We start from the raw sequence: 20,620 nt of genomic DNA, 5'->3' as shown, positions 1-20,620 counted from the left end.
CCCCGTCATATTAAGATCAGCATTTGTGAATCAAAACATATTCAGTCTATTAGAAAAATAATGCAGACAACACTTAAAGACACTAAATTAGTTCCCACTGCATTAACCAGAAGATCTGCTGATTATACAAGTAGGGAGTAAGATACACAGCACTAGAGAGAAGCAGACATGGGGATGCAGATGCTGCTTTTCCTCGTTTACCCCTTCCATTGCTAAGGCTTGAAGACACACAGGAGTCATAGAATGCTTTGGGATGGAAGGGACCTTTAAAGGTCAGCTAGTCCATTCCCCCTGCAATTGTCAGGGACATCTACAACTAGATCAGGTTGCCCAGAGCCCCATCCAGCCTGTCCTTGAATGTTTCCAAGGATGGGGCATCTACCACCTCTCTGGGCAACCTGTTCCAGTGTTTTACCACCCTCATTGTAAAAAATTTCTTCCTTATATCTAGTCTAAATCTACCCTCTTTTAGTTTTAAACCATTACCCCTTGTCCTGTCACTATTGGCCCTGCTAAATGGCTTGATGTCCAGATGGAGATCAGTAATGAGTGGTGTCCCTCAGGGGTCCCTACTGGGGCCAGTGCTGTTCAGTATCTTCAGCAATGACATAGACAGCAAGATCAAGTGCACTCTCAGCAAGTCTGCAGATGGCACCAAGCTGAGTGGTGCAGTTGACATACCTGAGGAACAGGATGCCATCCAGAGGGACCTGGACAAGCTGGAGAAATAGGTCTGTGTGAACCTCATGAGGTTCACTAAGGACAAGTGCAAGGTCCTGCACCTGGGTCGGGGCAATCCCCAGTATCAATACAGAGTCACTTGGCTCTGGTTTGCTCTTGCCTGGGCATTTGAACTCTCTAGGGCTTTTCCATGAACTTGATTCCTTTCAGCAGCACATCCCTCCCCACAGTTACGTTACTGTGCTCTGTTTCAGGATGCTGTGCATACAACTGAGCACTTGTTTTAGGGTCAGGAAAGAATTTCTTCTTGTTAGGACAAATGCTTAAGGTGTGACAGTCAACTGCTCTTGCTTCTGCCTTTTGCAACATCACAGCAGGCAGATCCTCACAATGTATAGCCATCATGCAGTGCAATTAATAGAGAAAGAGCCCTTCTTCAGGGTAATGGTATCAGAAATTTTGTTACTGGACTACTGTTGACAGAAGAAGAGATTGACAATAATCCTGCTGGGACTCTCCCATGTAAGGGACAGGTTAAGTGGATTTAAAAAGGGATGAAGATCCTAGGGATTAGAAGCATGAATGATAACTTTCTGGCAAAACAACAGCAAGATGCACAATGGGGAGAGAAAGGAGAAGGCACCTTTTCTCTGAGCAGAATGAAGGAAAGTTGTGGTATGCCCTGTAAGTCTGCTCCTGTATCACCCATTCAATTGCTCATACTTGTACAGCAGGCTACTCTGGGACTTTTGTGCCTGGCATGTTTTGCAAACTAGACCAAACTCAACAACTGGTTTCTGGTTTAGTTTGTTTGGTTTTTAGTCTACCCTCTCCACCACCACCAACAAAAAAAACCACCCAAACCCCAAAACCACAAACAAACTGCAGGATACCTATCTGACCATTGCCAGACCTACAAAAAGTCCATGAAACTTTGAGGTCTTGACGCAAGAAGAAAGATGTAGAATAGCAGACACTCCTTGAGAAGAGCCAATCCACCAAGTTATCCAGAGAGAGAGAGAGAGATCCTTGCAAGTACACAGTAAAATCCCAAAGGCCTGCGATTAAAAACCACATTAGTCCTACCCCTAGTGACCTTGAATTGGGTCAGTATGCCTGCAGGGAGACACAGAACAGACACATTTATTTTTACATGACATGCCCAGTAGGAAAAGTGTTTCCTGCAGTTTATACTTTTGACTCAGACTAACACAGAATAAAGATATGTCTGAGGGTTCAGAAATGTAATCATGATTCATGTGTGACCCAGGCACATTATTGTTTTCTTCGTCTGCATCCTGAACAACAGAATGCCACACAGCATTCAGTATGCATCAGACCAGATCCTTGGCAGTGGCCAAAATGCACACAGCACTCCCCAGGAGACAATTTATGTGAGTGTCTCAAGGCCTTCCTTGGCAGACCCCGCTTTTGCACGTGCACATTCCTGTAGTGCCTGCAGACAAACTCTGCTTGGGCACAAAGTGCTAAAGTGCAGCACAGTCTCATCTGCAGTTCCCTCTACCCACTAGAAAACTAGCAGGAGCTGAAATGCAGAGGACACGTAGGTGTCTGTGCTTGACAGACACCGTATATGTAGGGGCAAAAAGCTCTACAAAGGAATTCACCTACTAGGTTAGGTTTATGATCACAACTAGACTGGTAGCACGGGGCGGGGGGAAATGGACTGTGTGCAAGGAGATCGTCTGCTGTGTACCAAGAAAGCAGGCTACCATCTCCCAAAACTGGTGGTACAACAGTGACCAGGAGCAGTTACTTTTCGGGTATGGGTAACAGAAGGATGAAACAAACCTGTATTTGTTGGAACAAGATTATTATGCTGTATAGGGAAAACCTTATTGATTCTCCCACATAAAAAAGCTTTTGTTTCATGAATCAGAAAGTGACAAGATTTTTAACAGTCAACATAGACTTGTTAAGAACTAATTATGTCAAGTCAACCCAATCTCTTTGCACACCAGACAACAAGCCTCCCAGCATAAAGGAAATAAGTAGATGCCAAAAATCTTGACTTTATTACATCTTTTGATACTGTTTGACAAGACATTTGTATTTGCAAACTAGGGAAGCACAGCCTAAATGAAAATAGTAAGTGAGGACAAAATACAAGGAAAACCATGTTTACAAACTATGTATGCCAAAATTTGGAGAGGTATAAAGGGAAGTTTTGCAGGGAGCTCTCCTCAGTACAGCAATTATCATTATTTTAGTACTAATTTGGATGATGAAATAGAGAATGCTTTTTTATATCACCAGGCCACATTCAATTGGTTGGAGTGTAAGTGCACAGGAGGCCAGGCTTAGACTTCAAAATGGCCTTAAACTGGAGAAAGAGCCTGGTAAATGCAGGGATGTTATTCATCAGGAACAACAGCAAGAAAGCACACCTGACAATGAATCATTACATACACCAACAATGTGAAACAAATGGCTCGCCCTGCTACCTAAAGGTCTCTGGGCCTCCTGTGGATCCATGGCGCAAGCCAGCAATATCATAACATTTCAAAAAGGGTAACAGCTATATGGGGGTAAATGAACCAAATTATAAACTGCAAAGACAGAGTAACCTATGTTCTGCCCAACACCAGCAAAGCCCCCATTGGGATACCACGTCCAGACCCCTTCAGACCAATGAGGGAGAGAGTACAGAAGGGACCAACTTCAAAGAATGAGAATCGGTCTAGAAAGTGTAATCTAAAAGGAGGATTAATGAACCATCTTTATTTTAGCAGAGACCTTTAGGTAGGGCTTAGTAGTACCCTCAGGTAGCTAAAGCTTGCTGCCAGAGGAAAAGAAAAAAACCTCTATTCTCCACACCTCTGGCAGACATGGCAAGAAGTAACAAGGTAAAATTGTTGCATGGAATATTTAGGTAAGATAGTAGGAAAAAATTCTAATGGCAAAGACAGTTTAGCATTGTAAAAAGATTAATAGCCAAGATTAAGATCACCTGTAATGCAACCTCTGTAAAGTTAGATAACTGCTTGTGAATCACTAGTTTCAAAATCCAGCTCACACTTGAGGAAAACACTTGCCACTATGTCACCTCTATTCAGAGGTATTGGACCAGTATTTCAATCGCAAAAGTTACTAAGTGTTGGTACTACCAATTAGCCAAACAGCAGGACACTTAACTCCCAGTGTGGATCTGATGTCACGTAAACAGAATTATTTCTACAACTTTGGCAATCTCCATTTAGTCAAACCTTAAATACATTGAAGGGCAACACATGGAAAACTGCTGCACCAATTTCACTGCTTTTTCTGCTCTTTAGAGAGATGCAATTGGTTCAGTTCCATGCAGCACTACCACTTATTTGTACAGTGGAAAAGCAGCTTGCATAGAACTGCAGGAGTCTTTTTCTAAACATGTTCTTCAGCTGCAAGCTGTCTAAACAACATCCAGAGCTGTGATTTAAACATGAACCTATGAAAAAAATAATAATGCTTTTCTCTTCCAACTTTTACTTGTATTTAAAAAACACTGACAGTATTTGGAAAACCAAGGTTTAAGTATTCTTTACACACAGTTTTGGGAATATAGAAAGAAAACAGCCCTAGAGTGTTATTTGCATACCATTTTATGCCTTTTTTTTCAATTCCAGGCTGACCTAAACTGGTCTACATAGTCACAAGCAATGGGCTTACAGGGTCTAAAAATGTGTGTGTTTATCAGGAAAGGGAGCAGAAACCAGAGATTCTGAAGAAAAAGGGAGGGAGCGTGTGGGTAGACAGCCAGCAACTCCTCTGTACACATCACTTTAAATTAAATGAAAAAAAAAAAAGAACAGGAAATCAGTTACAACATCTGCCAAATTTCCACCTTTCAGATTGACCAAACACATAAGTAAAACCAATCTACCCATCTCCAAACAAAGCCCACCATTTCACCAGAGTGATCTCCTCCTTGGGGCACATATTTCCAGAACAACGGGATACAAACTGTCAGTCTAAAAAACCTTTTTCTCAACTTGGCTGCTCATGAGATTTCTTTACTACAGCTCATACCTCCTTTCCAAGTTTAGCTCCTCCCAGGCAGTTTAAGCCCAGTAAGGCACCAATAATTAACGTATAGGATTACTCTTCTTAAATAGGCTAAAAATCCTTTTGAAAGGGCTATCCAACATCAAGAAATAGTTATAGCACAGTTAACAACTTCTTCCATTTCTTGCCTTCTAAATATTTTTCATGTACCAAAAAGCATCTCATTCTTACTGATTATGTTTCTATTCCCTTACTTCTAGCTGAAAAATGGAAAACCATCCAGAATTTCACCACACTGTTTGACAGGCTAAGGCTTACTTCACAAGCCTCTAAACTGGAAAACGAAAAGGGCAGGGGGGGATAAGAGGAAAGCAAGAAAGAAAAAAACTAAGAGAGAAAAGAGGTACAGATCAATTTAATGGTATGTGGATGGCAACAGTAATGGGGGGGAGTGAGGCAGCACCCACAATCTCAGCAGCTCGTTCCAAAGAGAAAGGACTGTTACCAGTTCATGAAAATAGCAGCTAATAAAAATATGTTTAAAAAGCCATTTAGATCAAGGCAAGGTTTCAACCAGAAACCGTAATGGTTACATGTTTTTTAATTTAGTACTTTGAAAGCAGAATTGTAGGTCCTCTGCAAAAACCTCAGTCTGTTCCCAACAAAGTCAACAGCAAAATTTCCACCGACTTTCATGATGGGGGTAACAGGGTCAAAGCCTGCATACCTGCCAGAATCTATTGTAAACACGCTTTTACTTTTGAAAATCCTGCTATAGAAAAGGTAACTGATAACACTTGCTGCTTAAACTGCGGAAGTTTCCTCTTATATCAAAATATCAAAGAGCTATTTACCTACCAACGTACCTGTTTCAGTTACATATTCTGCACATCTCACTTTCAAGCAGCTAGCAAACAGACTGCAGGAAAGTACACAAAGACAAAAATTCAGTGCTGTAGTCTGTTTAAAAACCATTACAAAGTCCCTAAAACCTAAATATCCATGCATGCCCCTAAAACCATGCAATATAAAAGCTGTAAATATTGCTCTGTTAGTATATTATTCTTTGTCTGTGTAATATACATAAACACTAATAGACAATTACTATTCAGGTAACTACCTGAAAAAGTCTACAGAAAAGTTTGGTGGTTTGTTTTTTTGTTTTGTTTTGTTTTTGGTTTTTTGTTTGTTTGGGGTTTTTTTTTTGGGGGGGGGGTGTTTTTGTTTTGGTTTTGTGGTGGTTTTTTTTTTTTGTAAATGCAACACTTTGCAAGACAAACCCACACTAAAATAAAGAAGGACTAGTCAAAAGCAATGCTATTTAGAATAGAATTTTTTAATCTTTTGTCAGCAGGAGCCAGAGAAATAAAACAATATCAGCAAATAGTATGGAAGGGGGAAGGGGGGGAAGGCAGCAGAAAATTAAAAATAAAACCAAGCTTGTACTACTAAAGAGCCAAGGTAAGTTCTGTGAGGGACTGTCTAAAGAAGCAAGGTGTTAGTGAAGACACCTGAATCATTCTGAAAGTCATTCTTAAGATACCACCTCTGAAAGTTCATAACAGAATTTAAATACCATAGAATCATAAAGGTTGAAAAGACCCTTAAGATCATTGAGTCCAACCGTTAACCTAGCACTGCCAAGTCCACCACTAAACCATGTCCTCAAGCACCACAACTACCCGTCTTTTAAATACCTTTAGGGATGGAGACTCAACCACTTCCCTGGGCAGCCTGTTCCAGTGCCTGACTATCCTTTTGGTGAAGAAGTTTCTCCTAATATCCAACCTAAACTTCCCCTGGCACACCATGTTTAACTTGAAGGAAAAACAATGCTACCACTTCAGTTAAAAATAGCATATCTTGAAAATTAGGCACTTACTTAGGAATTGAAAACTATTAAGTACGTGAAGTGTATATTCATACTGCACAAACTATCAGGGAAAACAACAAAAAAAAGGAAGATTATTAAGTTAGAATATGCTAAGGAAAAGGATGAAATTGGTTTTGTCCAGCTATTTAGCAAATTCAAATTAGAGAAAGACATTTTTCTGTGGTAAACATGACAAGAGAGGCAAGGAGAAGAAAAAGAGAATAAGCTCTTGAAATTCCTTCACTACCTTCGCCTTGAATTTAATTCATATTCATTGTAAGTATGAAGCTATTTCTCATTAAGAAGATTATGCGCACTTCCTTACCCCTGCAGGAAGAAGTGTGCTCAGCACAAAGGAATTCCTGCCTTATTTTCCAAATCTAGATCAATACTATTAACTAGTACATTGATTTCAGCCACTGAAAGATCTATAAAACAAGTTCTATGAAAACAATTAATTCTCCTGGACAAATCTGTGCTCCTTCCAAAACCAAAACCATCACCCACACAGAGGAAGGATATACTGCAATGGCTTATTTCCTGTTAGGCACCATAGGAATTGATTTAATGAATCCCATGGTTGCACGAGCAGGTCTTTTTAATATACTTAAGTTTAGAATATAAATTCTCTTTTAAGTAAGTTTCCAGCTCTAAGATGAAATAATTCCTTAGGGAAACACCTCAGTCCTTTACACTTCCCATATAGGTGAATTAATGCCTGCTACTGAAGGCTCATATGAAAACACCCAATTTTGTAAGTGATATAATATTTTATAAAATGCACAGCACCCACACTATCACATAGTTGCTACAGTATCAGCACAAGCCAATTTCAACAAGCAATTCAGACCACCTCTCATGACAATAATCTCCGCTTTCATTGATATGCATAAAACTTACCTATGACAAGTGGTATTGCAAATTATCTAAACTTCATTGGAAAAATATCCCAAACTAGTTCAGTCCTACATAGTGCTACTCATACTTATAGAAGTAAATGAGCACTGAGGCCATTAGCCTGGGAGGACCGAGGAGCAAGCCTGGCTCAGCTGATTTCTGTTGCTACCTAATAGCAATTAAGTTAGTTCCCTTCCCTTCACTATGCAGCATGTGCATGCCTTTCTATCAAAAATAAAAAATCCTTTTCCTGGGGGATAATTGCATTAGGACCCAAAGAACTACTGAAAGGGGAATTTTTCAACACTGCTTCAAACACTGAGTTTCTAGACCACAAAGCTGGGAAATAAAGTCAACTTTTTACAATTTTGCCATAACCTTTGCTGGGGATATTAATCTTACTTCTTACAGAGATACAAAATAAGTGACGTTGGGGGTTTTTGTGTGGTTTTGACATTATTGGCAATGACAAACACACATTTTATTACTTCTAGTCACTGGCTGCACAAAGTATGTTCTTACTCTATGTAATTTTTAAACCTGGACAGACACCAGCTAGTGGTATTCCTGTCAAACTTCCTCTTGCTCCATCTTGCTCCACAAGCTATGGAGCATTATTTTTACCACTGTGTAAATACCAAGAGTATGTGAAAATCCTCCCTCTGAAATACTCTCTTGGCAAAATCTTCTTTAGCAGTTATCATAGCAAAAGGCCAATAAATTTTCTTCACATGAAAATAACAAAGCAGGTGAAATCAAAATGACTTTTTTTCCAGATCTCTTGGTACAGTTTCAGTCACATTTCCTTATTTTCTGTTTTTACCCTTTTTTGAATGTTAACACCTTAACCTTTCCACAGTTATCTTTATTAACCCTTGAGTTTCTTCAGAATAGTGTTTTAAAATGAGATTTCCTTGTGATGTTTGTTCTGATATGAGAGAGAATGTAGACTCAGAGCCTGAAATAGTCACTCATTCTCATCTTTAGGTTGAGATTTTTAGCCTAGGAACTAGCACATGAAGATCTGTAACAGACCTTCTCAAGTGCAAATTCAATTCTTGATGATCCTTTATTCTGGTACTTCTCATTCCCTAGCTATGGAAAAACCTCTGCTAAACTAATAGCTGGATATTTAGGGGGAAACCTTAACTATGAGGTATACAAAAGATCATAGATGCATTTGTATAAAAATTCTCAATGCAGTACGACACAAGCAGTTACTAGTAGAACAGTTTTAAACAAAATTTGAAGGGAAACATTTTGGCAACCACTAAACAATTGGACAAGAATGCAGAGATCCTGCAATAAGAAGCAATTATCATGATCACATGATTAGCACTAAAAACTTACGCCAAAAAAAATCTTTCAAAATTTTTGCATTGAACTCATAACTTTTGATGATGTTATAACTTATTTTTTTTAACAATACATTCAGTCTTGCTTCAAAAAGACCAAGTTAGTCCCATACATAAGTTCAAAAGCTATAATACATCCTGTTTTTCCTAGATCGCTCCCTTCTTTCTGCCACAGAACTGGGGCTGGAGGGACTTTGGGTTACTGCAGCTTGTGGCAGTTTTAAGGTCAAAATTTTTAAGATCGAAGTCTAGAGCTTTGGCTCTATGAGACAACAACTTGGGCTCAGCCACCTGCATTGGTCAATGGGAAGGCAGCTGGGGGCACTGAGGGTGAAGGAGAGAGAAGTGATGGCCCCACTCTCCTGGGTGGGAGAGAAAGCCTTTCTTCTCATCAGAGGGTGGGGGAGGAGAGAGAAGAATCCAAATTACAGCCTGGGACTCCAGGGCACCAGGAGAGGGAGACTGAATGAAACTCATACAGGGCTTGGGATGGGATGGGATGGGATGGGATGGGATGGGATGGGATGGGATGGGATGGGATGAAGTGAGAAAGACACAGCATTGTCTCAAGCTGTACAAAAAGGTATTGCTGCATCAATTCTGTCTTTCTACCCAAACAGATCATGGTTAACACTCCTCAGCTTTGTTGAGTGAATGTAGATTGGGGAGAAAAAGTTTAGGGAGACCTAGGGCAGAAGATGTACATTCTTAGATGGGAAACAGATTGCTCTTAGGGAAGAAGATAGTGTGCCTTGAGGCAGACTTAGGGGAGATGATTTAGGAGAAGTCAGGGAATGGGTAGCTCTGGGGTACACAGAGGGCTCTGGGACAGAAGAGCTGGGAGATGTGGAGCCCAAGGGACAGGAGCTTGCTAGTGCAGAAGAGTCACTCCCAGCAAACATCTCTATCCACAGACCGAGGGCACTGATGCAGAACTGGCACCCACTCCTAGTTTGGGTTTTTGAGGGTTTTTTTCCCTCTATGGGATATTGAATTATTAAGTTTTTGGTTTATACTGGCTTTTGGCCTTCTTCACAGCATGAATAGCCTAGCTCCAGCTCTCAGCCACTGAAGTTCCCAATGCCTTTTTCTGCTAATAAAAATATTTCCTTCCATGCATGTGAGAGCATGGCCAAGTGGCCACTTAAACTAACTCTGGGAAAAAAACAGTACAAGCTTTTCTTAGTCTCTGACTGAAAGGCAATGTTTTTTTTCCAGCTTTTTAACTCTTTTCTTAACCGCACCAAATTTACCGTGTGGTTTCTGAGGCACAGCCATCAGAACCGCGCTTATTTTCCCCATAAAGTTCCCACTGACATCACATGCAGTGATAACACCACATCCCTGCTTCGGGGTGTGGATCCTCAAAACCAACGCAATTCTTCTTGGGAAAAAAGAATTTGTGGAAGATATACGTTTGTACCTGGTTGTAAGTTTTATTTGCGATATATTATTGCCATTTCTCCCTGATTTGAAGTTACTGAGAGGACACCTGTAAACAACTCCATGTACTTGATTCCAGCCAATATACATTAGTGTAGATTTCAGAGAATATTTACCAAATATTTATTCTAGCACAAACCTGTAAGATCTATGTTCAGAAGTCTGTCTTGCTGCTGTTCAAGCTGCTAATGGTGATATTTAAAGCTCTGAAAAGTTCTGATTTCTTTTTCTTGCATGCTACTGCTGTATTTATCGTTCTCATCTCATGTCATCCTGTTCTCACCCACCACAACAATTACAGACAGTAAGGGTGTGCTTGTTAGCTGATTTAAATTCGAACACTTCATGCCAAACCCAGCATCAAATGAAATCACTGGCAAAACCCCCACTGACTTCACTGGGAATGAGACCAACTGGAGGAGCAAGGCTCCCGTGAGAGGCATGCATCACTGTCATTCACATCCTGCTGACTTTGTGAGAACCAGGACAAGATACTATTTGAAGGCCCTTCTACTTGTGTTTCATGTGACGCACCACTTCTCTTTTGTTTTGCAGTAAGAAAAGTTTTTTACTATCTGCAAGGAACAAACCGAAGAGGCTGGATGAGTCTCTGGAGATGGTTTTGGGCCAGCCTGGCTCACAGACTGCCAGTGTCAGGGAAGGTTCACCCGATTCTCCCCTTCCTGCTGCACAGCCGGTCCCAAAATAACGCGGCAGTGCTAAACATAGCGCTGCCGTGCTCTTTTAATAAACGACAATTCCTGCAGCGTGCACAAGGCACCACATTTGTCAAGATAAGCACATCAATATGAGATGTCATATTAGCCTAGACAAAAGAGATTGAACCAGATAGCTTTGTCAAACGCCAAGCAAAGGGGCTCATTCAAACTGACAAAGCAAAAAATTTAAAAGTTGAACCTACCAGTCTAGTCTTAACTCGTTCCGTCCTCTCCTGCTTTGGAAGAGTCTCAAACCTGTAAGTGAGTTCCTGTAAGTAATATAATAAATTCATTCCTAATTCGCAATAACAATATTCCTGTCACTTCAAACCCCTCTGCTGCACTTTTCAAAAATTCTGTAATAGCTGTTAGTATGTTTCAGATTATACATATGGATTGATATACCTTAGTGGATAGGGACTCTTCACAATGACATATGCACACAGGGTATAACTAACAGGCAAAATTAACAGGCATAACTAATTGCCATATAGGCAAGTTACTGGTTATTCCTTGATCACTTTTCTATTACTTACACATAAGGAAGTTTAGTCTTAAGGCAATGGACAAAGACACTGCAGTAGTGGGTCCCAATGCTTCATCTGTCTAAAATTTGTCATGACTTTAGGCAAATCCTTCAATTTCACATCTGAAATCAGGGACACAGCTGCCCATTTATTATGGTATATGAGAGATGATAGCGATATTGGTCATAAACAAAACTAGAAACATGGTTCACAAGATTACTGCGTTGGTGAGAAATTATCTTGGCTTCCTTGGTATTCCTCACACATGGTTGCGTAGCAGTATGGGCTTCAGCATCCTACATATGGCGGAGACAGAAGCTCTGGGGGTGGGGGTATCAACAGAAATATTTTCCTTAAAATGTGTTTTCTCCTCAGAAAGACTTATGATCACCAAACTTATTTAAAACAAGACAGGTATACCAGTGTGCGGGAGTGAAACTGGTAGTTAGACTTTTGCCACACTGCTGGTGGTGTCCCTATTGATGTGCAGCACACACCCAAAACCCCACATTATGTGAGAAAATTCAGTTCAGCTTTGCACCACAGAGGTCTGACTGAATCATGTCCTTTGGGGGAAGAAAAAGCCTTCAGGGAACAACAAGAGGGCAGGCATTTCTCTTTTGCCAGGGACCTGTAAGTTCACTTTTCCTTCAAACTTTGAGCCATTCGGGGGACGAAGGAAGGATTCCCCTTACAGGGCAGCTGCTGCTGCTCGCAGTGGCAGGCTGCTCAGCCCCGCGCAGTTCCTCGGAGCTGGGAGCCACATGCTCCCCTTCTCCTCTCCCAGCCCTCACCATGCCCAGAGCTGGGAAAATACACTGGGGAACTGAGCGCGATCGTAGAAAGGGAGCAAGAAGGCTGTGGCGCTGCTACTGTCCTCTCTCAGGACTCCACCTTTAATCCCCTAAAGGGATCTTCCTCCCCTCAAAACTGAGAGGTAATGAAACCCAGGAAGATTTAGATTCAGCATTTCCAGAGGAGACTGAATACATTTTAAAATATTCAGGAACAATTCAAATGCAAATATGGCACAGTACTGTATTATTCATATTCTGCAACATTGTGCCTTAATGGCCTGACTGGAAGAAGATCTTTTCCAGTTTGTTTTCTTTGAGTTTAATAAACCGGGACTTTGAAACAACTGCCCAATATATGAGGTGCTATATTTTCTTTAAAAGAAAACAGAGTTATGAAATCAAAGGCAAATTCAGTGGTTTCTTCCATAAAATACCTTTTCACTTCCTGAACATTGCCTGTAGCTTTGCTAATTTATTGCCATGAAAATATTGTTACTACTTAATGCACTAGTACTTTTGTCAATAGGCAGCTTTCCCCAAGGCACATTTGAGAACGCTCTGCTAATCAGAGTTGATGCAGTTATTCCAAAGTAGCCAGGTCTTTAGAAAAAGGTTGATGTTTAATTCTAGTATGGGTGAATGTTGCCATTTTTTCAAAGAACAATATTTTTAATTCACTGAATTAACTTCTATAGATATCTTAAACGCTGACTACATCATCCAGCCCCAGACTCGGCTTGAACCAGTGTATTTCAAAGCAGTATTGCTGGCATCTTCACCTCTTAACATTTAACTTATGTGAAATATTCCTCATTTTGTAGTGGTGAGGATTAAACAAAGATTTAATCAGAACCACAAATCTGTGCTATATCAGCACAGAACTTAAAAAAATGTGGTTGGGTGTTTAAGCAGATACTCACTTGGATCTGACTTCTTACTTTTCTACATCTGCTTGAACTCTTGAGGTTATGACCTCAGATGCAGCTGAATTTTTAGTGTTTGCTTTCCAAGCACGCTGATAATCATGAACAGCACAGTGAGTGACAATGAGGTCACGTACACATATATATGTCACACTACAGCTTTATTCTCTTTAATAAATACTGAAAACTACATGAGTATAACTTTACTGAGGCTAAGCAAATCATCTTAATTGGTGTGGGAGCTTTTAATGCATGTATATTTTCAGTGATTTTTAATGTATTTGCAATTCTCTGCAGATGAAAAATTGAATAAAGTTCCTCAAGAAACAGGTCAGGCCATTTATTTCAATTAGAAGTAGTAATGAAATTCCAGTAAACTATTAAATGTCACTTAATCTATATTCAAGATATATAGAATACTTAATTTCTCTTGGCATGTTCCACATGTACCCTACTTGTCTTTATATTGACAAAATTGGTGCTTCTCTGCTTTCCCTACCACAGTGACATTTAGTGACATTACTCCTGCTCAAACCCAGCATGGACATAATCCATTTTGCAACAAGCCCACCAATGCAAGTGTCTCTGTGTGGAGGTAAAGGCTCCAATTCCTCTGATCCAGCTGGTTCAGGTCAGTGCTGCGCTTTCCTTCATTCATCTTCGCTGAAACGCAGGGGGGCTGCTCATTTTGGTTTCCTTCTGCCATCAGACCTATCCCCCAAAATTTCTACATGGCAAAAGAATATTAATACTACACCTACACTGGGCATAATTACTTTCCTAATCAAGGACAGAATTACAACCATCGAGGAGAATTTTTTAAAAGCAGACATGTTTTGAGATGAGACAAATGTTTCACTTGACTCAGAGCGGTACCACGAGTTCTTGTCTGAACGGCATGCGAGCCCATCACCTCCACAAGACGTTTCTTAGATATATGAGACTTCTAAGGCTATCAGCCAGCAAGAACAGGTGTAAAACTGAAACAGAAGGCTTTCAGTATTAAGGAGCATTACCAACATGGAACAAAAACTGACTTCCGTAGAGTTCTCCTCAGTTACAGTTCTATTCCTTGGTTTATACCTGAAAAATATATAAGATGCAATTTGAGGAGGTGAGGCCTTGCTCTAATTCTCCATGGAAATAATCAAGATGGCTTGTGATAATTCTCCATGTCTGAAGTCGCCCACACACATGGCTTCAATTCAAAGTGTGCACATCTTTAAGAGATTTATATTAAGCTCTGCTAAGTAGTTGTTAGTCACTTCTTCTGACTGTAATCAGACTAAATTAAACTAAAAATTACCATGCCAATGGGTATCCCTCCCACTCTGTTATTTCACCCTTCATCTGTAAATACAGCAACAACACTGGAAGGACAGCAAAAGGATGCTTTTAACATCTCCACATCCACATCCAATACTAATTTTTGATCTTTTGCCATGTCTACAGCTCAGGCAGCTAGCAAAAGGTTATAAAGAAGGCAGAGGAGCAGCACTTCCAGTTCCCAGGGACATTTCCAAGTAAAACTCCAAAATTGTCTGAGAAGTACATAACTGAACACATGAAGCATTCTTCAGGAAACAAGTAAAATGCATATACATATATGTATACATACATACATACAGACACAGACACACAAGCACGCTCCTCCATTCATAGATATTACGTTCCATTCATAGATATTAAGAGGAAGAGATGATGGCATTCTCCATGTAAGCCATGGAGGGAAGTGGAAGGCCAGTCAGCAGCTCAGCAGCACCAAAAATGCAAACAGATGTCCAATAGGTCGGTGTCTAGTGCCCTGCTCCAGAATATCCACGTGACCATCTGTAGATGGATGTGTGATAAATGTAGAAAAAAAACTTGACACAAACCTCAAGCTGATTCTTTAATCCTGTCCACAACAGAGAATACATCCAGTTTCTTTTGGCATGCAGAAGTCTGTACACTGCATATTCTATATAAAAAGTATAATACAGGTTGCTTAAACTATATCCACAATTTTCTAAAGTTTTGTTGGTGTTTTTTTAAAAAAAAAAAAAAGAGACACTTATAATATGGCTCTTTCCCAAATGAAAGAATACAGTATTTAATTTTTCTTGCTCTAAACAACATCCAATGAATAATGTACAGTGACGTGATCTTTTGCTATTCCCTTTAAGCCGTTTTGGAGATGGATTGCTACAGTGGGTGGCATTCAGAATAACATGTTGAGCAACACACACTCAAATCTTGCCAGCTTTATGGTTTCTTACAACATGCTACGATGTGAAGTGATTCACACTGAGGAGATGGAGAAGGTTTTTCTATTACAGTAAAAAAATGATGCTATATGCATTTATCATCCAAAATAAATACATTGACACCACAGGCTGAAATAAAACTAAGACAGTAAGCTTGGTTCCTCTTTCTATTTCAAAATCTGGCATTTAGATTTAAACCAATTAAAGCTGAATGATGCTTTCTGTGTAAGATGAGCTTGCCCTGACAGTTAATCCACACTATTATCGGACCCATCAAATTAAAATAAGGTGAGCTAAAGAAGAAATCAATGCCAAAGATCTGAATTTCCTTGATGTCATATGCTGGCATCTTAGAAATTTTACAGTTCCTAAGGAGGAGGTGTAGAAGAGAGAAGGTAGAGGGTCCACTTGGTAAGACGGAATTGGTGACTATGAACATACACACACACAAAGTCAAAAGAAGAAGTGAAACGTGGCTATCGAGGTGGGTAACGTGCTGCAGCTGCACTGATAAGCAAGAACTTTCATAGAAGTTCTTTTATATAAGACATGTAATGGTAATTTCAGAAGGGTGTCAGTCCAATGATGTATCACTTCAAAGGGAGGGGAAAAAAAATACCTCTGAAATGATACAATAACTTTTGGAAGATGCTGTACTTAGACTAGATGTTCATGGATGTTTTGCTAGATTTGGCTACTGTCCTATCAGATCTGATACACTGTCTCTGACAATGTCATCAGCCAGATGTTTCAGGAAAAGAGAACACATAAATATCTCAAACCAGTCAACTGTGCTGTACTTGAGAAGTGACTAGTGGCCGTCTATCACCAAGCCATTAAAAAATTACAGTCCTGAAACTTATTGTCCCATCGGTCTTATTATCTGCACCTCCAAATCATTATCCAAGTTGAATTTTACTCATTATCCTCACATCCAGGTCCTTGTAATTCCTCACATTTCTGTAACCCGAGACCTGCAGACTTCCCGGTCACCTTGCTTCCATACCTTCATGAGCTTTTCAGAGGTAAAAAGTACCCACAAGTTGAAGGTCAACTGCAACTGCTCAGTCTTTCTGAAAAATCAGACTTCAAATCATTAAAAAAAATACAGGCAACTTGGGTCATCAAACAACTTTGAAGCACTTCATTCTGAACTCTGAAGCAACCATGCATTGTAATACTTTATTTTCTTTCACAAATCCTTTTCTCCTCCATGGTATTATCCATTTAATTCTATAGTTTCATTTATTCTGCATGCGATGTTTTCCGCAGGAAACCTACAGAAAAATTCAGACAAAACAATTTCTATCTTCCAAACCACATCAGTCGTACGTTTTAACCTTTTCAAAAGACAAGAATTAGGTAAACATTGGGGTTTCATCAAACTGGAATGTACTCTTCCGAGACCTGTGCTTTTCTGGCCTTTCAGCAGACCGTGTGTCCTGGATATAGACCGACCTGCGCTGGAGCGGCTGATGAATAGTTTTGACACTCACCAGTCACTACCATCCTCCAGTAAATAAATCCAGGCAGCAGAAGGAGTTGTTCCTCCAGCCACATTACCACTTGGTTCATGAGCGATTTCGCCAACAGAAACTGACACTAAAATATGACCTTCAACAAAAGATGAGAGAAGCCATCGCTCTCCAACACAATGGAAAAGTGTCACAGAAAAGAAAAAGAAACAAACAAAACGCCAAACCATTAAGACTGTCCTGTCATTTTCTGCCTTCACGCCCCAAACTAGACTGGACTAAAAGAACTGGTTAATGAAAAAAAAAAAAAATAGAGGTGAAACCGAAACACAGCGCAATGCTGCACCACCCTGTAAGTCCACATCAGGCCAACAAACGTTGGTGGATCTGACCCGCCTTGGCCCCACTCCTCTTCACACCTGGCTGGCACTAAGTCCTGACCATGCTTCCCTCCGAAAATGCCGCAGGCACAGCCGAGACGCTCAGCACCGGTGCGTGGCAGAGGTGGGACCAGGCCCTGCCGGACCCCCTCGTCTCCAGCTGGAGGTCACCCAACCTCTGCCCGTGGCAGGACTCCTCCAGCTGCCACCACCGCCCCCGGGGCCACGCTCCCTCCTGGGGGCAGCGGCCGGCGGGGACCCTCTTACCTTGTTGGAGTAGGGGGGTTTACTCAGGTTGATGCCGTCGCGGATGAGCTTGTCCCGGATCATGATCTTCAGCTTCAGCCGGGGGTAGGCGGCCAGCCCCCCGCCGCCGCCGGCCGCCCCCCGCCGCCCGCCGGGCCGCTGCCGGGGGGCCGCTCCCCGCCGGGCCTCCTCCGGCCCCAGCGCCCGCCGGGGGCAGCGGCCGGCGGCGGGGGGCGGCGGCGGCGGCGGCGGCGGCTCCAGGGTGAAGTAGAGCCCCGCCGCCGCCTCGTCCGCCTCCTTCAGCCGCCGCACGGCTTCGTGGATCCGGCGCCGGTGGTGGGGCACGGCAACGCCGATGGCATCCAGGTCCGGGTCCCCGATCTGCTTGCAAACCTCCAGGTCGTCGTAGCCATTATCGACGAAGGACTCCGCGTACTGGGGGAGCTGCAGGGTCTTCAGCCACTCGTAGACTATGTTGGTGCACATGCTGGCTCCAAAATAATGATTGCAACTTTCAGCACCGAAGCCAGCCTCCCCCTTTCCACTGCTCGCCAAAGGAAATAAAAACACAAAACAAAAACTGCGATGCAACTACAAGGTCTCAAAATCAAGGTCAAGAAATCAACATCCACCAGGGAAAAAAAAAAAAAAAATCCTTAAAGCAGATCAGCAGGGCATCGCAAGCACCGCTGAACGAACCCCTCCTGTTTATTCCTCCTCCTGTTCTCCTGCCACCAAGAACAACCGCTTTCTGCCACCGGAGAAGGGAGGCTCGGACTAGAGAGAAGCAAAATGTAAGGGTGCATCCCCTAAAATCCCAAGTCGCTGCCGCACAACATCCACCCACTTTCTCTGGAAGTAATTCGCAGTCGCTGTCTTTTTTTTCCCTTCTTCCTTTCGGTGTTAGTTTCTGTTTCTGTCTCACCTTCCTGCGCTCCGTCGCATGATGAATCTGTTTACTATGTGTAGCTGCTTTGGTACACGACCGTGCTGGGGGAGAACCGAGCGCAGGATCCCGCACCCTCGCCCAGCAGAGGCGGGGGTGCCCGTGTGCAGTGCCCTCCTCTCCCGTATCTCTCCCGGCAGCGGGTGCACCCGGCGGCTTCTGCTTTCCTTTTAAACGGGTCCTTTCGGATTAGGAGGAAAAAAGAAGGAAGGAAAAAAATAAATAAGAATCCCACTCACTTTTCCGAGTTACTTTCCCAGCTCCCCTTCCTCCCTGGGATGATGGTTAAACGCGCTTCGCCGGCAGCGAGCCCAGAAGCTGCTTTGCAACCCCACTTTCTCGGCGCTGATGCCGGCGGTGCCCTCCTGCCCCTCCGGGGCACGCAGCCCCGCGCCCGGCGCTCACAACTTTCCCCGCTCTCCCCGTCCCTGCCGCCGCTGCCCGCAGCCGCCCTCGGGAGGCGGCGGCGGGGCCGTGCGGGCAGCCGGCGCTCCCCGCATCCTCCCCCGGCGGCGGCCGAGCGGATCTGCGGCAGGTCACTGGCGCTGCCCCCGCTCCCCCGGCTGGTGGCGGTGCGTTCCCCTCCCTGCCAGCGGTGCCCCGCAGCGGGGCTCCCCTCCCGGCTCCTCCGTCCTCCCCTACCCCTCGGGCGCCTGACGCGCCGCCAGCAGATTTCCTCCGGCTCCTCCCGGTGCTCCGCTGCGGCTCCTCGCCGCTCCTCCTCCGCGCCCGTCGCCCCGCTGCCAGCCCCCTGCCCCGGCTCTGCCCAAGGCCCTGTCAACTTTCCCCGCTGCCAGCCCCCCGTCTCTGCCGCCGGCCGCCCCCTGCCCGACCCGCCGGGGCGCGGGGAGCCGGCGTGCGGCCGGCCGGGACAGGGCAGCCCGGCCGGGCAGAGGCGGGGGCCGCCCCCGCTCCTCGAGCTCTCCGGCGGGCTTGCCCGTCCCCGTTCCCCCCGGCGAGGGAGAGGCACGGCGCCGAGGGGGCACGGCCCGGGGAGCTGCCCCCAGCGCCCTTGGGACGGCGGGACCGACGGCGGCGGCGGCGGCTCCCCCGCGGGGGCACCGAGCACCTTCGCGGCCGAAGGGCGACCCTTCGGCGGGGGGTGGGGAGCGGGACTTTCGGCGGGGGCGACGTCCCCCCGCGTCTCCGGGAAGCGGTGAGGAAAGGCGGGAGGCGCTGGCCCCGCTCTCCCACCCGCCGCCGGCGGCTGCCCGGGGCCGGCGGAGGCTCCGCAGGCTGCCCGCCGCGCCGGCCCCGCAAGGCCGGGCTCGCAGCGCCCCCGCCAGGCCGCCGCGGGAAGCGCCGCCCGGCCCGGCCCGGCCCGGCGGGCGGTGGGGCCGGGGTCCCCGCTCCCCTTGCCGAGCCCCGGCGGGGTGAGGCGTGGGCACCTCTGCCGTTTTAATTTAGAACAGGTTGAGACTTGTCTTCTTACGAAAAGCGCTCTCCCTCAGCAGCCCCTTCGGCCCCGGTGCCTGGGGTAAGGAGGCAGCCAGAGCATGTCGGGCTGGCCCCGCCCGTCGGGTCGGGTCCCGTCGGAAGGGGCAGGGGCTGGGGGGAAGCTGGGGACCGACGGCGGGGGCAGCCACCCTGCCTCCCCGCAGCACACCGCTGCTAGCAGCAGGTGTGCCGGAGGAGCAGCACACTCCCTTTTGTAATTTGGTGGGGTTTATTTGTAACAGGTTTCCTGAAGGACCTTTTTTTAGCATACAGGCCCACGTTTGCCCTAAGTACTATTACGTAGCATAGCAGCATTCTCACAGGAAAAAAGCATTCTATTGCAAGGTGTTTTGAAGAGGTTAGATACTTACAAGTGGTTAAAGTACAGCCTCTGAGTGTAAAGCCCAGAGATCACAGATTCATGTGCTAGAAGGGGAGAAAGGGAGGAACAGCATTTTATTCCATTTAAAATCTCCTTCCATCCCTCTTCTTTTTCTGTATCTTACTTTCCTTTCAGGCCACATAATATTTCAAACTCTCTTCTCAGGCCAGAGGTGGAGATTGAAGCAGCAATTATCTTCTCTTCACAGACCTGATGAAAGACAGACAACGCCAGAGAAATTAGCAAGGAGGTTCTGTGAACTGGAGCTGGAATTGATGGTGTCAGAGA

At 44.1% G+C, this 20,620-nt stretch overlaps 1 protein-coding gene across 2 annotated transcripts in view; it reads right to left on the bottom strand.

The window, feature by feature from the left end:
* Nucleotides 1-18,540, bottom strand: part of SASH1 (SAM and SH3 domain containing 1) — a 568,627-nt gene extending 550,087 nt beyond the window's left edge. For both annotated transcript variants that reach the window (XM_082305211.1, XM_082305212.1), the window contains exon 1: nt 17,589-18,540. In XM_082305211.1, coding sequence (XP_082161337.1) covers nt 17,589-18,053 — 465 coding nt within the window. In that variant the 5' untranslated portion in view covers nt 18,054-18,540. The remainder of the gene's footprint in view (nt 1-17,588) is intronic.
* Nucleotides 18,541-20,620: the final 2,080 nt, after the last annotated feature.

The sequence above is a fragment of the Platalea leucorodia genome (genome assembly GCF_965183815.1).
Source record: "Platalea leucorodia genome assembly, chromosome: 3".
Taxonomy (NCBI): Eukaryota; Metazoa; Chordata; class Aves; order Pelecaniformes; family Threskiornithidae; genus Platalea; species Platalea leucorodia.
The sequence above is the reverse complement of the archived record's forward strand: the minus strand, read 5'-3'. Positions and strand labels throughout refer to the sequence as shown.